This window comes from Megalops cyprinoides, chromosome 19, assembly GCF_013368585.1.
Source record: "Megalops cyprinoides isolate fMegCyp1 chromosome 19, fMegCyp1.pri, whole genome shotgun sequence".
Classification (NCBI taxonomy): Eukaryota; Metazoa; Chordata; class Actinopteri; order Elopiformes; family Megalopidae; genus Megalops; species Megalops cyprinoides.
In genome coordinates, this window is record NC_050601.1 from 27,919,567 (window position 1) to 27,939,756 (window position 20,190).

General features: G+C 47.6%; 2 protein-coding genes across 5 annotated transcripts in view; one reads left to right on the plus strand and one right to left on the minus strand.

Moving 5' to 3' along the window:
• Positions 1-12,255, plus strand: part of LOC118793962 (casein kinase I) — a 31,524-nt gene extending 19,269 nt beyond the window's left edge. For 2 of the 4 annotated variants that reach the window (XM_036552079.1, XM_036552082.1), the window contains 7 exons: positions 2,959-3,069; positions 4,242-4,390; positions 5,057-5,285; positions 5,810-5,980; positions 6,180-6,328; positions 6,813-6,981; positions 7,977-9,203. In XM_036552079.1, coding sequence (XP_036407972.1) covers positions 2,959-3,069; positions 4,242-4,390; positions 5,057-5,285; positions 5,810-5,980; positions 6,180-6,328; positions 6,813-6,981; positions 7,977-8,224 — 1,226 coding nt within the window. In that variant the 3' untranslated portion in view covers positions 8,225-9,203. The other 2 variants (XM_036552081.1, XM_036552080.1) reach the window with 2 other exon arrangements.
• A 2,593-nt stretch (positions 12,256-14,848) lies between these two features.
• LOC118794016 (monocarboxylate transporter 4-like) lies at positions 14,849-17,786 on the minus strand. The gene is made up of 4 exons (XM_036552147.1): positions 17,564-17,786; positions 17,173-17,316; positions 15,418-16,185; positions 14,849-15,156 (listed from the first exon to the last, which is right to left on the minus strand). Exons 1-4 carry the CDS (start codon positions 17,784-17,786, stop codon positions 14,849-14,851), a joined length of 1,443 nt encoding a protein of 480 aa, XP_036408040.1.
• Between the last annotated feature and the right edge of the window lie 2,404 nt (positions 17,787-20,190).

Here is a 20,190-nt window from a genome sequence, read left to right on the forward strand (position 1 = left end):
GGTGGGGTTTCAGGGATGTGGGATCGTTGAATATTGGGCTGTGAAGTGAGCTCGCAGTTGAGATGGTGTGAGATTAGAGCATAGAGGCTGTCGTGGGCTCACCCATGCTGGGCTAATTCCCCACGTGCTGTCTGGAGGGAGGGGTGAGCTGGCCAGCCATCTGCCTCACACTATAATTACTGCTGCCTGGCTGCTGAACACATGTGCCATTTCCTGCGCTTGCTTTGACACTCACTGGGTTATGCAAATTACCCTCCTGAATAATCCAGATAATCTCCATCCAATGAGGGTGTAGGACCCTTGTTTCCTTGTGATTTATGTGTTCATTTGGGAGTTTGTGAAGCAAACATTTCCGCATTCTGTTTCCACTGATGGAAGAATAATGTTGGATTGCATCTAAAGTGAATAAAATACCTTGACCGTTAAAGTGACTTCTTTTGAAATGACATGGTGTTTTTTTTTTTTTTTTTATATATATATAAATTGTGCCTCTGGTACAGTAACAACTTTGTTTGCATTTGTGTTGATAATCTCACTAAAACTAGCGGTCAGCAGGGACCACTGCTGCTTCAGTACATTGAGAAAACAGCGTCGCGTGAAGTTAGTGTGCACGGTGATTTTATTTCTCATGTTATGAAACGCATGCACCACATGTCATTGGAGATAAACATTTTGTTTGTGCCCACCCCAATGTGAAGACTTGTTTGTGGTCTTGTCCTCCTTCTCTTCCTCTTCCTCCACACTCATGTCTGCCTCTGCCATCTATGCAAAGGACCGCAAGGGCCTCTCTGTTTTGGGTGAAAGGCATGTAAGGCGATCCGAATGGCTCAGCAGATGTTTGTGGGAGTGTTTTTATCTCAGCGGGGCCCCCAGCCTTTCCTACCACCCAACACCTAGCAAAACAGTCAACACACGCACTGACAGCCCTGGACGGGTGCCTTTTCTGAGCATGAGTACTCGGAGGGGAGCGTACTTTAATGCCCAACGCAGGGGTGGTCCCCTCCTAATGGCCCACAGGCACGTGCCACTACCTTCCAAGCAAAACATTTCCTGGCACCAGTGCAACCTGCATGCGTTTGAGTCCTGAGCAATCAGGCTGTTATGTAAGCACTGATTCAGCCAGGGCCCCCAAAACGAAGGCCCTCCACACCTCTGCGCCCACACCAGTGGTCTGCACACCTTCACCAGAGCCCTAAGCAACCAGTGTCCCAGTCTCGGGCAGGTGGGCGAGGGCTCCCATTTCTGCTTTTTCAGGACTGACGTGGACAGATAAGCTCCTGTGTCAGTTGTGTGTTTATCTGTGTATATAGAATGCCACAGATCTGGGCAGTGACAGCAGTCACACTGAGCATGGAGGGCCATTGCTTAGACATGTAGGGCTGGGATTGTAGTCATCTTGCAGGCCACTTGGATGTACTATAACAGTAGCAGGCAGTTTACTTTTAGAGTGAAAAGTTAAGAATTAGCAGGATGTATGCAACAGTCACTCAGCGTTGGCACCTCAGTTGCTGTTAAAATGAAGATGTTCAGACTGCATTTTGACCACATATATTTAGACATTATAATCCTTCATTACTGTAATGTGTGCAGTTTGTTTATGGTTGCCCTGTGGAGTCATTGTAGATCCATACATGGTTGAGGGGCTTAGTGTTTCTCTCTAAATGGCATTATTGCTGTGTGAATATGACTCATGGTGTTCAGGTTGCTGAAGAAGGCAGGTGTTCTTTTCACACAAAATGTTTTTGCTTGTGTGTGCGTACGCATGGAAACGGACGCAAAAACTTGCCCTCCTCTCCCTCCCCATTGTTGCAGTGTGTGTGTGTGTGTGTGTGTGTGTGTAGGGCAGGGGTGGAAGGGGGCGTGCCAGTGAAGACCAGCTGCTTTCAGATGGGGGAGAGGGTGTGGGCCTGCTGCTTTAGTGCTGTTTTTTCACTCATACATTAACAGGCTGCTTAGAGCCCAAGCCCCTGATTGGGAGGGTGGATTGCAGATGAATGTCAGCAGCCAGTCATAGGGCTTGTTTGTGATGTTCACATGTTAGTCTAGATGAGGCGGCCAGACTGTTTATACAGCGGTCAAACAAGGATGCACACAGATCCTCCCAGCACACCAATGCAGGGCTCTCTGTCAGCAAATGAATGAGAGAGACAGACAGACATACACTGCCATCTCAAGAGTTGCTACTGCTGCAGTCCCAAAACCCAAACAGCCTCGAAATTCACAAAATGTGACCGGACAAAGACAGCGGCAAAAATGTCTGGAGAATGTGTGGTGTGTTTGTCATGGGTGCTGGGTCTGCTGGATGACTTGCAGGGGAGAGTGAGGTGGGGCCACATTATTTGGCAGGTTAGGCGGGTCCAATGCTCTTTTACAGTAAAGCCACCTCCGTGATGCGTTGGTCTCAGAACGATTTGGTGTGGGCGGTCAGCTCTGCTAATTCCTTTCCCACGCTCCTCTTTGGCGTGCGTGTGTTCATGGCTGATGTGGAGCGGAAGGCTTAATCACACTGATGCCACCGGCATGACATATCTGAATGCAGCCGTTGTGACTCACTGCTGCATCACACTCCTCAAGCCAATTTTAACTGCCTCTGTTTCCATTTTGGTCTGAGGTGAACACTGCTCTCCTGGTCGTTCAGGAACTGTCTGCTGTCTGTTTCTGGAAAACCACTGCTGTAGGCACATTTTCACAACACATTTCCTGTTTCCACCAAACGTGAGGCGGCGGGCGTAGATTTATACAGGCGTCTGATTTGTTACAGAGAAGGAGCGCTGCAAGCTGAAGAAACCATCCATGCATCTTTTCTTGGTGTCATTATGTCACTGTCCAAGTGACCAGTGACTTTTTCCAAATTTACTCTCTGTACCAGTGTGTGTGTGTGTATGTGTGTGTGTATGTGTGTGTGTGTGTGTGTGTGTGTGTGTTAAATTTGCCCTGTCTATTCTCTCTGTCTCACAGGTACAGATATTTCTGTCGGGGAGGAAGTTGCCATCAAGCTGGAATGTGTAAAGACCAAGCACCCCCAGCTTCACATCGAAAGCAAGATCTACAAGATGATGCAGGGGGGAGGTATGGTTCTCTAGCACACGTACACCAACCGACAGACACACACACACACACACACACACTCTTCAATTCAGCAGGCTACATTGGCATAACAAGGTATTGCCAAATTGTTCACAAAGCAAATACATGATGAACTGAGTGAAATAATTTTTAAAAACTTAACAGAAAGTACATTTAGATTCATAAATGGAGTATATAGTATTTATAATGTATTTCGTTAGTGGAAATGTATCCAGCCAAATGTGTGTATATGAACATGGGTATACATACATTGAATGAGTTTATACATACAGGTGCGAATGCGCACAAATGCGTGCTTGCATTCAACGAAATGATACTTGGGCAAACTTCAACAAAACTGTAATTAAACTCTCAAAGCATTGTAAAGTAAGTTTTGATTGTGCGGTGTCAGAGCTTCGGTCATTTAGTTTGCTGGCACTCCGAGTCATTCCACGGACGCGTTTCAGAGAGCCTAAACTGTGACTGCTCACTTGCTCCCAGCACCGCTTAAGCCAACTGCACTCCACCATCTCTATCATGAAAGCTAGGGAACACAGGGTTCTCTTCTGAACTGGCGTGTAACAGCACCACAGCGTCATGGTGCTGCCGAAGTGTTCACATCACTGCGTCACACAGAGCAGAGAGGGGCACTGCTGGAGCTCAGAAATGCTTCCCTGCTGCGGTTACACTGTGGCAGACAAGGTGGGGTACCCCCCTCCCCCTCCTCACTTTGCAGAGAAAGGCCAGAGCTCAAGATCAGCATGTAGACAGACTTTATAGTGGCAGATTGTCATGGTTGCCAAGGGCTGTGGACCAATAAGTAGGCATAGCTATAACAGGGGCCGACCCTTTTCATCACTATTACATTTCTGTCTTCAATGAAATCAAATTACTCCCCCCCCCCAGCTATCCCTGCCACCCTAAGTCACCTTCAGCACAGACAAGCAGAGAGGTGCAGATATCTTGCTGGCTTGCGAGTGAAGACTGCCCCTCAGCACACCTCGCTTTGTCTCTCCCTTTAGAAGTGCCTTCAGTCTGTAACTCTGTTACAGGCCAGGGTTTTGAAGTGTTCTGTTTGCAGTCAGCTCAAAGGTGCAGCCCTAGTTTGGCCTGCCCATACCTGTGTTTGAGAGTCACAGGGGACTGTAAGGCAGTCTGTCTCTCCTGTGCTGCAGTGGGAATTCCCACCATTAAGTGGTGCGGAGCGGAGGGCGACTACAACGTGATGGTGATGGAGCTTCTGGGGCCCAGCCTGGAGGACCTGTTCAACTTCTGTTCCCGCAAGTTCAGCCTGAAGACTGTGCTCCTGTTGGCTGACCAGATGGTAAGGGCATGAACACACAGGGCCTCACATACTCAATGGTACTGTCCCATACATGCCCATGCACAGGCACTCACACACTGATACATTCATATGTATGCACTCGTTGCATTGCGTTGTCATTTAATGGACAATCTTACCCAGAGGAGCTTATGTAGGTTAGTTTTTACATGTTACCCATTTGTACAGCTGGATATTTACTGAGGTTATTGAGTTATTTACTCCTTTCCCAAGGATATAGTGGTAATGCCCCAGCAGTGAGTCTTCCTGCAACTTTCTGATTACAAGCCTTTCTTCCTAACACTATGCTATAGTGCCGCTCTCACACTCATGCACTCCTTCATACACATTCACACATGCACTCAAACATGCTGTTCATCACACCCCTCCTTCACTGATGAAGGCAAGGCACCGAGTGTGAAGCTGATATGTCTGTTCAGATGGCAGGCTGGTTTATTGCCTGCAGTTCTTGCTTGTTTATACATGTGATTGTCTCTGGGTACACCATGCTACAATGAAAGAGCCTTCAGTCCCCTCCCCACAGTCTCAGGCTCTGTTCTCTGTTCATTAGCAGGAGGCTTTTTCTATTTGCCTATTGCAGCCTTTCTTCAGCTCTCAACTGAAACTGCCTTTCTCTTTGTTCACCCTGTTTAACCATGTGCACTCCAGATCAGCCGCATTGAGTACATCCACTCCAAGAACTTCATCCACCGGGACGTCAAACCAGACAACTTCCTTATGGGCCTGGGCAAGAAGGGCAACCTGGTGTACATCATCGACTTTGGGCTGGCCAAGAAGTATCGCGACGCCCGTACCCACCAGCACATCCCCTACCGAGAAAACAAAAACCTGACAGGCACTGCCCGCTATGCCTCCATCAATACGCACCTGGGCATAGGTGAGTTGCCCGCTCTGAAACAATCTGCAGGGGCACACAAGGTGAATTTGTGTCCAGCAGCTACAGGAGGTCTTGTGCTTCTTTGCATTGTTCCCACTCTGGATCTGCACGCCCATAACATGCCCACACATAGCCAGGCTATTGTTTGTGAGAGATGATTGGTTCTGTTCTGCCCCTGCTCTTTTTTTACTCTCCTTTTTCATCTAATTTAAGTAGTTACTAGTTACACATTTAAGCTCGTTACTGCGATGACATCTGCTGAATCCAGGGGTATGTGCCTGAAATCTGATACACCTGCACACCTCCTGTGACTTTGTTTCACACTGCAAATCCCACAAGGCACCAGGAGGGAGACAGCATCAGAGGATAGCTACATCCTCTTGATGCTACCTGATAAAGTTGTACGTGTCCACGCAAGTCCCATGGTGCTGAGTGGTGAGGGGGCCCTGGCAGACGTGCCCACCTCACAGACTAAAGGCAGATTGTAGTGTTCGCGTTGTGACTTTTGCCCTCCTGCCCCACAGAGCAGTCGCGGCGTGACGACCTGGAGTCTCTGGGCTACGTGCTGATGTACTTTAATCTGGGCTCGCTGCCCTGGCAGGGCCTCAAAGCTGCCACTAAGAGGCAGAAGTACGAGAGGATCAGCGAGAAGAAGATGTCCACCCCCATTGAAGTCCTGTGCAAGGGCTACCCCTGTGAGTAGCTTTCTGTATCAGCACTCATACCCCTGTGAGTATCTCACACTGTGCCCTAGTACCCCTGTGAGTGTCTCACACTCTATCCCTCACACTAATATCCCTACGAGGCTCTTAAACTGTGCATTAATACCCCTGTCAGTGACGCTTCTGTGAGGTTGATGCCACATAGTGATGCCCTCCGCCTCTGTCTCCTCAGCCGAATTTGCCACATACCTGAACTTCTGCCGCTCCCTGCGCTTTGACGACAAGCCTGACTACTCGTACCTGCGACAGCTCTTCAGGAACCTGTTCCACCGCCAGGGTTTCTCCTATGACTATGTCTTCGACTGGAACATGCTTAAGTTTGTGAGTGTCCCAGGGGAATGTGACTTGGAGCTCTTCAGAGTCAATGTTGACAAAAGGCCTTTTCGCCCACAGCCACATAGGGATTTGTTTGAAAGCAGTTCAATCTGTTCTCATTGAGGATGTGAACCTCTCACCTTGACAGGTTGTTTACCCGTCCTTTATCGGAAAACATCTCATGAAAGTTATACTCAGTGTTCAAACAACACATCTTCATCTAAGGGCATAAACATGTGCTCTGTGTGTTGTGTGAAAGCACAGGCACAGTTATAATAGATGTAATAATGAGGTGTGGCGTGTGACCCTGGAGAGGAGAGCAGTCACCTTGGTTTGTTAGAGAGTGAAAGGCATGCGAAAGAGGCAGTCATGCTCACCCCCCCCCCCCCCCCCCGAAGTTGGCTAGCTGTTGTTGTGTATAGTGTTACTGAATGCATATGCTGGTGGCACTCTGATGGCCTGCTCCCTGCCTTCGTATGTCTGTCACCAGGGCGCAAACCGGGCTGTGGAGGACGCTGAGCGGGAGAGGAGGGACAGAGAGGAGAGGCTGAGGCATGGCAGGAACCCTACTGCCAGGGGGATCCCCTCCGCCTCGGGACGGCCCCGAGGGGCCCAGGACGTCACCCCCCCGTCACCCCTCACCCCCACTTCTCACACAGGTGAGTGCGCACAAACCCTGACCTCTGTCTCTCTAGCCATCAGGGCAGGCCTTGGTGGGATATGTAAGATGGCCTTCCATGTGGAAGGAGGAAGCAAAGGCAAAATCAGTCCAGCTTCCTTCCCTGCGTGGGAAGCAGAGAGGAACGAGCCATACATCTGTTTAAACTGGAGCAGGACAGGAAAGAGCGTTTCCTCTTTCTGGTACCCATCACCTCATTCCCCAAGGACAGGAAATGCCCATGAGCAGTGATGGGTAGTTTTCTTCGTCTTGGGTGAGAGCTGAGAGGCTCAGCAGGGCATTTCCTGATCCACTGATGAAGCCCTCAGTGGGCTTGACCCTCAAACGTTCCGCTCAGAGCTTGGGCCTCGTGGGGCAGTCTTGCAACTCTGTAAATACGTGGTTTGTGTGAGGTGGCACGTTTATGAGGAGGCGTGCATGTGGATTAGAGGACCCTCTGTAGGTTTCACTGTGATAAATTCCTAACTGAATCCTTGCCGGGGCCACGCGTTGTAGGACTTTGGTCAGCTCTTCATTTGGCTCCAGCAGCAGCTGCATATTGTCTCCTCCTTACCCAGTGAGCTGGAAAATACAGGAAGTAAATGAAATTCCAGAGTAATAGTTCCACATTGTGTGAGATATTTCAACTTCCATTATAATGAGCTATAAATGGAATGAATGGTAATGGAAGTTAATATGTAACAATGAATATATTTGTGTATTATAATACTGTAGTAATAATTATATTATTATTAACAGGTTGAATTGGACAGATGATCAGTCTGTTGACAGACAATAACTTTATTAGAGCTTTATCCATATTTAATGACGATTGGAGTGGTATTGAACATGATACATCTGCAGGTATGTGTCATACTAATGTATTGCTTTGTAGCTCATAGGGGGATTAATGGTCCTTAAGTTTTGCATCAGTAGCGAGTTGTGCTGCCCGAGTGGGGTGGCGTTTGGCTAACACGTTGCTCGTCCCATTTGCAGCCAACACCTCGCCACGGCCCATCTCTGGCATGGAGAGAGAGCGTAAGGTCAGCATGCGCCTGCACCGAGGCGCCCCTGTCAACGTCTCCTCCTCTGACCTGACCGGACGGCAGGATGCTTCACGCATGTCCACATCACAGGTACGAGCCAGCCCCACTCCCATGACCATGCCCACGGCCTTGCCCTTGCCTGGCCTGCCCCAGCTCAGTAAACAAGCAACAATGCTGTCAACGAATAAACATATTTAACTCTACACATGAAAGTGTGGGGACTTTGAAGAGAAACACGCTTTTCATTGAAACGAAACTTGGGCCAGGTGCCTTGACATGGTGATGTGAAATGTAGAGGAATCTGTGTAAACTTTAGTGTTGGAGGGTGGATAGTCAGTTAGTTTGAATTTAAGTTGCAGATGGTGAGGGTCAGAAACACACAGATCCTCCAGTAACTAGAGTAGCGTTTGACACCCCTGTTCTGTAGGGGATGTTGATGTTTTTATTTCTAATGCTGGTTTGGTGTATGTTGTAGCTGGGTGTGAAATGTTCAATCAGGTCAGCACTCTGAAGTTTTTTTTGTGGGATTGGACCGAGTCAGGTGAGCTCTGTGCGAAGTCCATGTGCCACTGCAGGACGGGGACCAGCTGACTGCAAAGTGTGCTGCTGTTCACATACTGCCAGGGGGCTGAGGTCCAATGGCAGCTGAGCTGAGGAGCTTCCCCGTCACAAGCCCTATTTAGCCTCAGCACTTTGGCTTATGCCTACCGGCAGCAGTACCGCAAACACCGTGTGTTTTAGTTTCGTAATCCAACGCCAGGGAGTAGCGCTCTGGAGTGTATTCATCTGGTTTGCGCATTGAAGCAGAAGGGTTTTGGGCCCTGTTCAGCACAAAGTGGGAATGAACATGATATAATTTGGATCAATCAGATTTTTCTGTTACTTCCAAGTTTTTGAGGATTCATCAGTCCCACTCTCCATATTTTTGTATCCTGGTTTCTGTATGGCTGACGGTATTCCCATGATTTTGAGTCTTAGCACCGGTACGAAATGTTGGATTATGAAGTCATGGTCCTTCCACAGTGTTCCACAAAAATGAAACTGGAGGAGAAGGGACGCAGAATTCAGCTTGCATTTTTTTGAGCTTTACATGCTATATGTGCTTTTCTGCATTGCTTTTGTACAATTGCACAATGTTCTTTCTTCACAAATGGCTGTTTCCCCCTCCCCCCCACCCCCCACCTCAGAATAGCATTCCCTTCGATCACTACGGCAACTAGCTGCTCGCCACGTTCTGGTCTGAACGCAGCACCGGGTGAGTTTGTCACATCAAAGACTACATTATCCAAAATGCAAGTAGGGATGTCTTCATAAGAGTCACTTTTATGATGACTTCATACCTAAATTCGTGATAGGTTTTCATCGTGTCACCATTATTAAATAATCTGTGTAGACAGTGATTGGGCGTGACAGCCCAGGTCATGGAGGGCCAGGGTGTGTCTGACTCTTTTGCCTTTTGAGCTCCTGTGGAGGTTTTGGGTTTTGACTGCACGAGTCCTGAGTTAGTGGTGCAGGAGCTCCAAGGTCCTAGCCCTCCAGGACCAGAGGACTGCAGGTACCCACTGGATTCTGCCATAGCAGCCTTCCCATGGTGCACCTGTTACCAGCACACACACACACACACACACGCACACGAGCTGACTCCAACCTGCAGTTAGAATATAAGAGAAATATCCACCACATCCACCCCCTGAAGTGAGGGGGCGTCATATGGGAGCTTTCCAACAATCTGGTCCTTTTTACTGGCAGCACAGCTATTGCTCTGGGATCGAGGGGCAGCCTGAATTGTGCTCCGGCCTCAGCCTGTGCATGTCTGCTGGAATTGCACTGGCCCTCTGAAGTAAAATCACACAGGATATAGCACTATCAAATCACAAATCCAGTGGGTTCTAGTTCTTACCTCAGGGGGGAAAACAATTGGTTTTTGCAGTTATGAGCTGCGTAGCACCAGCTGTTGGTTCTGCATGACACCTCTCCCCACCCATACCCTATAGACAGTGTAGGACTACTTGGGCCTGCTTCTGGAAGTGTCTGCAGGCTTTCCTTTACCTACAGTCTGACACTCAATCAGCTCTGTGTTAGTGTCAGTGGTGTAGAGAGAGCTGGGAAAGCTGCTGAAGGGCTGGGGTGGAGTAGTGCAGGTATAGAACCTGGGTGTGGTCCCCCTTGTGTGTCGTTTACCTGCTTGCTGATGCCTGACCCCTCTCAGCATGTTGTTCACCTGGACTCACCCACCGCCTCCTAATGATCCAGACAGGAACTCCAAACGCTGGGCAGCTGTCTGGAATTTTTAGTAGTCCAGTTGCCCACAAGAAGCTGCCCATGTGATGCATCTTCCGGTGATTGCTGATTGGTGTGCGGGCGGCGACGGGTGCTACTACAGGTGTTACTGGTTCTGTCGCAGTCCCTCTCCACTGATGGTACCTGTTCCCTGCCTTCCCCTACCTTCCACTCTCTCTCACATTCCCACTCTGAGGACAAACCAAGCCTGACATCTGAAATGAGTTTGTGTGGTTGCTAAATTAGCAGAACTGTTTAGTGTGTTGCAATGAATGGTGCATGGTTGAAATTTCTTATTTTCTTTTCCCTGAAAAACACTGATGCTTTGTTTTCTGTATCCATGGGGTTGTGAGAATGTGTGAATTGGCAGTGATGGTGTAGAGAGCACACTCCCTGTGACTTTCACTCACACAGACTCCCTTATCCTTACCTGTTTTCCCCAGGGACCAGTACACTAGTCCAGTACACATCATTAAAAAAGGACAGAGATTGCAAAATGAGTTTGAATTAGAAGGAATATTGGGCGTTTCAGTGGTTTAGAGCACCTTTAATGTGTCCTCTGCTGAAGGTAGTGGATGATCATTAAAGTGTCATTGTCAGCAATCGGATGGGTTGAGTATTGCTGTGACATGTTATGTAAATGTGCAGTATGTGTTTTTCCAGCACATTTTCCTGTGAGTGACAGGTTTGTGTGTGGTGGCTGGTAAGTGTAAGGGTAGTGTATGTTTTCTGTGAGTGTGAAAGGAATAGTAACAGTGCGAGTGAGAGGTATAATCTCAGGTTCATGCGAAAGTTAAAGGTGGTATAATTGTCCTGTGAGTGTGAGAGCTGTAATGATTTTCTGTGAGTATAAATGCTGCAGTAGCGCTCTTGCAAGTGTTGAAGGTGCAGTAATTGTAATTTTCTGCAAGTGTGAGAGATAGTGTAGTTGGTACTTCCTGTGAGTGTAAGAAACAATGGTATTAGTTTCCTGTTAGTGTAGCCAGCATAGTTATAGTTTCCTGTGATCATAACCAGTGTAATTATATTTCCTGTGTGCAGAGATAGTAGAATAAATTTTAGCTGAGACTAAGATGTTTTTGTTATTTTCCTTAAGTAACCGGTGTAGTTAGATCTCTTGTGAGTTCCTGTGGGTGTGAGCACAGCTGAAACCCCTGTGTGTGAGAGAGGTGTAGTAACAGGTTTTCTTCCCGCCTCCCCATACAGGTCCTGTCCCGCGTGACCCCTAGCGGTGTCCAGTCTGTCGCACCCCGATGAGGTCATCACCGTGTGCCACAGTGGGCAGGCTTGCCTGGCTGACCATCACCAGAACTATTTGAACAATAACCTCATGCCCACAAACAACTGCAGAGAACCAGAGCACCAGGACAGAGCCGAGTTCTACTTCAGATTGAACTGCAGCAGAACATTGGCCGCACATTTACCTGGAGACAGACACAACACCACACATGTAACGCACAGAATGCAAGTGTCTTCCGAGAGCTGCAGGGAGCGCCCTGTCTCTCTGAAATGCACGCCAAAGAGGGGCCACCTGCGACCTGGCGCCATCTGCAACCAACATGGCCTTGCAGTCTCCTTTTTTGGCGAGAGAAATGGCCCCACAAGTCATCGCTCTGTTCTCTTTCTGCCGGCAAAACTTGTGCTGGTACTCTAACTTTGTACTGATTTTCTCCTGTCTAGACCGTGTTATTCTTTTCTCTTTGTATTAAATCTAAATTTCAACAGACTGCAGTCTCTTTGTAGATCAGTAGTGTGTAGATAGTTCAATTTGGACTTTAAATTTGATTATGTAAGGAAATAAGGATTTGTTTTCACACTACAAAGACAAATGATGTCTCCGAGAGACTCCGCAGGGGTTGGTATGATTTTAGAATTTATTTTATGGGCATTTAAAAAACAAAAAGCAATGCACATTTTATACTTAAGACACTGCCCCATGGCGTAATGTAGAGCAGGCAGCGTATCCCACCTCATAGTGCTGAGCAAAGAGGGCATGGCGGGAATCCAAAATTCATATCCCTTTCCTCCTGGTTCTTTTTAAAAGGGGGGTGGCACTGTCTGACTGACCAGACGCCTCAGTCACCTCTCTGTGGAGAGCCCTCCCCAGCTGTCATTGTTGTTTAAAAGCTGTGAAACTCCTGTATTATAGAAATGTAAATGTTTCCCTTCTTCTAGAATGAGTTTCCTCTTGGTAAACATGTCGGGGGGGGGGGGGGGTGGGGGCACTGCGGCTCCAACATTCTGGCCCCCATCGACCTGAGGGCGCTGTGCCACAATTCTGCCAGGTTGCTTTCTCAAAGGGCTCTTTTTTCTGCGAGCATAAAGGCAGGGGAGACATCATCTTCAGACATCTCACCAGCAAAGACCACTTTACAGAGGGCCTTTTTATTGTGCTAAGTGTACCCAGATCAGATACTGCTTTTAACATGGTAAGCACTGAGCAGATTCTTTGGGTAAAAAAAACTGCATATAACAGGCTGTCATGCCTCATCACACTGCTTAAGCCAGGTATTCAAGCTTGTTCTGTTGGTCAGGTTACTCCACATCAAATTCACTGTTGTAAAACATGCTATCCTGTAGTTTTGGAGGACGGTAGTGGTGAAATTCTGTTATCATATATGTATAGGATGTGCTAAATGATGGCAAAGTGCAGCTTTAGGTACAGTTGACATTTGTGTATTTGAAGATGCTACCGATCAGTGTGAAGTACTCTTCCAGGGATTAGAGGGGCTCACTTCACCCCAGTTTTCAAACAGGAACAGTCAACTCTGTTCCAGTATTGCAAGCTAAATATCAAGGCACCTGCAGTGCATTATGGGATTTGTGTTGTCACATTCCCACACTATAGAGTTTAAATGATTAAATTCTGGGGCTGACTTGGTGTGGGGTTTGATTTGTTCTGTTAATGGTGACCTTTGTAAAATTATGTGTGTACCTGAACAGTATTTTATCAGTATAATAAATGAGCACTGGTGTCTGTACCAGTTTGAAATCACAATTGGCGACTGGTGTCTCCACTATGACATCACAGTGCCAACCACTAATGTATGTAAAATGTGACATCACAGTCCTGGCCCTTGATGTCTGTAAAGTGTGGCATCATCTGGTGCAGCTTTGAGAGGCAGTACAGCATAGCATCAGCCCCTTCTGGGTTCTCTGTTCTCTCCAGCTGTTTGCACCCCTGGGCTTTTTCACAAAACCCCAAAAAAGTCACACTCTCCTGTATCTAATGGAAATATGGGAAACTTTGACTCCTTTAAGATCTTTTTCTTTTTTGTATTACCACTTTATTTGTGTACTTTAAAATGGTGTAAATAAATGAATGAGTACTTGTATGTTTTAATTGCTTTGTTAAATGTTTTCATACCAGGTGGGCTCTGAGTTTGTGTGTTCACATGTTGGTGTGCTTGTGTGTGCATATTATTTTGATAGCACAGATATGAGACCTGAGTTGGAAAACCTCTAAAAATATACTTAAAGTGAAGGTTTAAAGATATTTACATCTGCTACGAAGGGAACTTTAGTAACAGTAGTACATTGAATTTGACACTGAACAAAAAGGCAACCATTGGTTTTGCACTTTGACAGTAATGTTATTCTTTCAAATCTAACTGTGCACTTGATCGATTGATCATTCTATGCTCATCTACACGTAATATTTTATCAACTCATTGCTGACATCAAGTAAATCTTAAGATCTTAAAATCACCACTGTGGATAAATATGTGCATCTATACATTTTTAAATACTTTGTTGCATGCCTGGTGTGTCTTGGTTGTGTGTGTGAGAGAGGAGGTACTAGCATCAAGAATGAAGGGTGCTGTAATTAGTTTTGATGAGCAGGTGGCTGGGAAAAAAACTCAGGTCCCGGGTAGTGATTGGACAGAATGAAGAAATGACAGTCTGAATGCCCTTTCACACCTGAGGCAAACTGACGGATGATAGGGTCGCAGGGGCTGTTATAATGTGCATTTGAGTGGAAATCTCCAGTGAAACGCAAAAAATAAGGTTAAACTCATGCATGTTTTAAATCACTAAAACAAATACTGTTCAGTTTGAGACACATCCACAGGGTCCTGCCCTTAAACTGCAGTTATGAAAGCACTCACTCCTACCGCCACCACTCACAGGTACATACAGGAGGAGTCGAGTGTTGTCGTTAAGACTTGGCACATGTATGACAAAAAACACTTTAATCTTGTATGCCACAGAGTGCCTAACCCCCCCTACTGAATAAAGCCAATAAGGCTTCCAATACAGGCACATGACATACTAGCTCTTTGTATTCTGTATAAAACAGGGAAGTGTTCATTCTGTATGTGTCATGCCTGCCATGCTTTTTTGTGAGTTTGTTTGTGGAGCAGCCCCACAGCCCTTGGTGAGTGTAGTGGACGAGGGAGAATAGTGGGAAGCTGGCGGGTTACCTCTCGTCCCAAACCCAGTTCCAGTTTTCTCTCCACAGTCCTGTCCTGGATGCTCTTTTTTTTTTTCCTCTCGGGTGGCATTTCAGTTGACCCAGCTCTCACCTGACCCGGCCTCCCCTCAAAGGCGGGTCTCTGGGTTGGCAATGGCGTGGCCGTTACACAGCGTGTCCTCTTTCAGGAACCTCTCCACCTCCCAGGAGTCTACCAGGATGCTGATTGGCCGATTTTCCCACAGGTCCCACTTCCGACACTCCCCCCTTGCCCCCTTGTTCAGTGGCTCCTCCTCCACGGATGTCTCGGGATTGTGCGACTTCCTCCCGATAAACAAAAATTTGCCTGCTGCAAGCAGCAGGGCAGACAGGACCACCTCACTCCCGGCTAACAGGAACACATACATGTAATCCCCAGTGGCATCTAGTAACCTCCCTGTTGGTGGACAGTGAGAGAAAGGGATTAATCACACATATAGAAAGACCACTGTGTGCACTGTCAATTTTGCCCTGTTTATGACAGTTTGCTGGCACTGTTGAAGGTGAATCTACACAGTACACATGGGGACATTGTGTGCTTAGTACAGAAAGTATGCACTGAACACTGGGAAAATCTGGTGTGGTATGGAAAGGAGGGGTGGGGGGTGGCATTAAGAGGGAGAGGGCATGATACAGAGAGGAAGGGGGGGGGTCTGACCTGCGGAGGGCGGCCCCACCAACACGGCAACCGCCTCCATCAGCAGCACCAGGCCGATGGCGCTGGAGAACTTGTCAGTGCCCACGACGGCCATCAGCACCTCAAACTGCAGGGCGCCCACCATGCCATAGGAGATGCCAAAGAAAATGCAGAACACCACGAGTGTTGAGTAGCCATGTGCCAGCGAGCCCAGCAGGTCTGTGGCACCGTTGAAGACCATGGCGAAGCTGAAGAGGTAGACACACTGCGGTCGCACCCGCTGCAGCCCTGCAACTGCGCCGCAGGCTGGGCGCGCAAAGATGTCGATGAAGCCCAAAATGGACAGCAGCAGTGCTGACTTGGTGTCTGTGTTGCCCAGCTCCTTGGCGTAGCTGACCACAAAGACTGGCGGCACGAAGAGCCCCAGCACCATGACTGCGGCAGCAACTGTATACACCAGGAAGCCCCTGTCCTTAAGCACGCTGAGGTCCAGCAGCTTGGCTCGCGACCTCTGTCCGCTCCCCTGCCCCGCTGTGGTGCCCCGGCAGCGGGGCGCCAGGGGCCTCATGAGCGCCCCACAGGTGCAGCAGTTGAGCAGCATCCCCCCCAGGATGAGGAAGCCCCCCCGCCAGCCGTAGTGATCCTGTAGGAGCTGGCCCAGAGGGGACAGGCAGCACAGAGCCAGCGGGCTCCCCGCTGCTGCCAGCCCATTGGCCAGGGGCCGGCGCTCACTGAAATAGCGGTTCAGCATGATGAGCGAGGGCTGGAAGTTCAGGGCCAGACCCAGACCTGCAACCAGAACATGATGGGAGCACACGCTCTCTCTGAAAGGGTAGGTGTGTGTGAGTGAGAATGGACTGTGACTGGGTACGCATATGTGGGTGTGGGTATACACACTCAGTGACCAGTTTATTAGGTACACTTGTACACCTGCTCATTAACACAAATATCTGATCAGCCAATCATCTGGCAGCAACTCATGCATAAAATCACAGAGATATAGTCAAGAGGTTCAGCTGCTGTTCAGACCAAACATCAGAATGGGTAGGAAATCTGATTTAAGTGACTTTGACCACGGGATGATTGTTGGTGCCAGACAGGGTGGTTTGAGTATCTCAGAAACTGCTGATCTCCTGGAATTTTCATGCACAACAGTCTCTAGAGTGTACAGAGAAAAACAAAAAACATCCAGCAAGCAGCCGTTCTGTGGGTGAAAACGCCTTGTTAATGACAGAGGTCAGAGGAGAATGGCCAGACTGGTCCAAGCTGACAGGAAGGCGACAGTAACCCAAATAACCACACGTTACAACAGTGCTATGCAGAAAAGCATTTCTGAACATAAAATATGTCGAGGTGGATGGGCTACAGCAGCAGAAGACCCCTCTGGGTACCACTCATGTTAGCTAAGAACAGGAAACTGAGGCTACAGTGGGCACAGGCTCACCAAAACTGGACAGTAGACAAGCCTCCGCAGTCACCAGATCTCAATCCAATAGAGCACCTTTGGGGTGTGGTGGAACAGGACATCTGCAGCATGAATGGGCAGCCAACAAATCTGCAGCAACTGCGTGATGATATCATTTCAGCTTGGAGCAGAATCTCTGAGGAATGATTCCAGCACCTTGTTGAATCCATGCCACGAAGAATTCAGGCCATTCTGGGGGGCAAAGTGGGGTCCTACCCAGTATTAGAGAGGTGTACCTAATAAAGTGGTCACTGAGTGTAGACGCTGACTGTATGTGTGCATGTGTGTATGTGAGGGTGCATGTAACTTACCTGTGATGATCCCGGTGCACAGGTAAATGTGAAGGATGCTGGAAGAAAACGAAGCCAGGATCATCCCCAGGGAGGCGAAGACACCACCCACCATCATCACTGGCCGACAACCAAAACGGTTCACTAGCACACTGCAGAGAGGGCCTGCAGACCACACGCACATACACAAACACGCATGCACGCAAGGGCTCAGTCAAAAGTGTTCATTAGTACTGCTTGCATATTTCTGAATGGTCTGTATTTTCCATGTCATTACATTACATGCTCAGACAGGGTCTGGTGTATTGTTGCATATGCTGTTGTCGATGTGGCCTCACTACATGCACTTTTTCACCCTTTGCGGTCTGAAGTTAGAGTGAATTGTGAATTTGTTTAGGCGTTTTTTTTAAACCTGTCCCATAGAGCATAGCCAGCAGGATGGAAGAGATCCAGGCGGTGTCACTGTAACCCACGCCGAACTCCCTGATAAGCTCCTTGAAGAAAACGCTGACTGCTTTGGGGAAGGCGTAGGAGAAGCCAGTGATGACAAAGCAGCCCCCCAGGACCGCCCAGCCCCACCCTCCATCTGGAGCCATCGCCCCGCCTGACACCTCATCTGGCACCGCTCCTCCCATGATACTCTCTGGTGCTCTTGCAGGTTCTGCTGGCGACAGGAGGAGGAAAGTCTTGGCTATAAAGCCCCACCTCCATCCTTACTATCTCTGTCTTTACACTGGAGATTTATTAGCATGGCCCCATCTCTCTAGGACATTGAGGAGACAACAGATGGCAGGAGAGCACTCACAGGGTCACTGCAGCCAAGTGCTTCAACAGAATTGTACAGTACAGTATTGTCATTCAGCTGATGCTCTTATCTCTTGTCATATTTTAGGTACTTCCAATTTTATCAGTTTCTACAGCTGGATGTTTACTAAGGCAAGTGTGGGTTAAGTACCTTGCCCAAGGGTACAACAGCAGTGCCCCAGTGGGGAATTGAACCAGCAACCTTTGGGTTACAAGCCCTGCTCCTCACCACTACACTGTACTGCTGCTCCAGACAGCATCGTCCCCTAAAGGCACACTCAGTACCTCTCTATTGCCCACTGGGGCACTGCTACTGTACCCTTAGGTAAGGTACCTACCCGCAATTGGCTAAGTAAATGTCCAGCTGTCTAAATGGATAACATGTAAAAACTCCAATCTATGTAAGTCACTCCGGATAAGAGCATCTCCTTCATGACAATAATGTAATGTAATCTACTAAACAGAAAGCATCCAGTATGTATCATTCTCAGTTGTTAACACACAGGTATAAATCATGCTCTTTTGACCAAAAAGTCAGATAGTAATCAGAAATGTTGTCTCTCTGACAAGAAATGTAAGAGGTTTACCAGCACCAACAATATTGACCTTTTAGGGAAATTTGAAAGTGGTGCTGGTAAGCCAGTAGAGGGCAGTGGTGGACTGCAGCTGCAGGGGGGACCTTGGGCCTGAGTTAAAGTCAGCCTCAGAGTGCAGGTGCCTTCTGTTCACCACAAAGTGGCCTTCAGGGAGTCCTGATTCAGCACCCAAAGTGCTCTCCTCCTTTATCCCCATTCTCTCTACTTACCTGCATGGATTTACTGCCTCAGGAACCTTAATCAAGGGAACTTACAGTTTAACTGCATCACAACCAGGAAAAAAGATGTACAAACGTTTTTATCTTCTTACTGTAGAGCAGTGCCTGGCTCAGTTCCATTTGAATTCAGTAAGTTCAGGGGTATGGATTGAAATTCAGTTTACAAGTTGAAAATTGTCCATTGTTTTCTATGAGGATTTCTGAATAGCAATTTATGAGTTGAATATAAGTTAATTTCTCGATTCACACTGAAATGCACTGAAATTGACGTGTCCCAGGCTCTGCTGTGGAGGTGTTCCATGCCAGTGTGACTTTCTCTTCCCCCTTCTCTTCCCCCACCGCTCTGTGGTGCCTTGATTTCCTATTATGAAAAGGTGTCACTAGAAGTTTACAGAATGTCAGACAAGCAGCCACCCAAAGTCAGACAGAGGTTCTTGCCATCAAGACCTCTTTTGTTGTTGATGACTCGACAGTGTGAGCACAAAGGAGGAAGTGATGGTTGCTAGGCGACTAAATTAATCTGTGTGTGGGTGAACTGTTCCTGTGAGTGGTCCGGTAAGTTGAGCTTCAGGGTGGACAGCCTCACAGAGAAATCTCCCTCTGGTCTCCCTGGATGTTAGAGGTTAAGTCGATTTTGACCCAAAACATTGTGTGACCTTCCTTTTTCTCTGCCTTCACTGAGCATTCATTTAGAACCATGTGAATGTTGTTAGCAGATATACTGGGAAGTCATTGGCCTACAGTCAGCTACATAAAATATGATCTAAAAGCCCCAGACGTACAAGGCAACAGGGGCTGTTACCAAGGAGCTGAGGGTGGTGGGACTTCTAATTCTTTATGCTGATGGTCTACATTTACACGTTAGATGGTTTCCAATTTCTGGAATATTTTCAAAAAATAACATAAATCTATGCACACATTTCAACTATATCTTTCCTTACCTTAATGTCATTGCAGATGAACAAGAGAGCAAAACATCTCAGAGATAACTGGTCAGAGTGCCAGGACATTACATGCAAGGCACTGACTGAAAATTTTCATAGACCATTCATCTGTGAACAATACTGTTCTGTGTTGATCTTGGCTGATGTATTTTATTAAAGTTCTTCCTCTTGAAAAAATGTAAGGATCCTTATCAGCACATCAGGTGGTGGCTCCCATAACACATACACTCCCACCCCTAATCTTTTGGCCTGGCAAATCTGGGCCATCAGCCAATGGAAGCTGTCCCATAGGACTTTGCTGAATAATGGCTTTAAATCTGGTATAAGTATCTACACACCCTCATGATTTCTTTAGACCTTTTTAGCCAAATATTTCTCGTTTGAATCTGTGTGTTATCACAGCCATGACAGAGTAACTTTAAGAAAACAGGAACAAGAGAACCAGAGAGCTGCGTGTATAGTTGACATATGCTGTAT

Coding starts and splice junctions, on each gene's coding strand:
- LOC118794016 (XM_036552147.1), bottom strand. CDS start 17,786: ATGGGAGGAGCGGTGCCAGATGAGGTGTCAGGCGGGGCGATGGCTCCA. Junction 17,317..17,563: donor GGCTATGCTCTATGGGACAG/GTTTAAAAAAAA, acceptor TGTGGTCTGCAG/GCCCTCTCTGCAGTGTGCTA. Junction 15,157..15,417: donor GGTGGGGCCGCCCTCCGCAG/GTCAGACCCCCC, acceptor GTCCACCAACAG/GGAGGTTACTAGATGCCACT.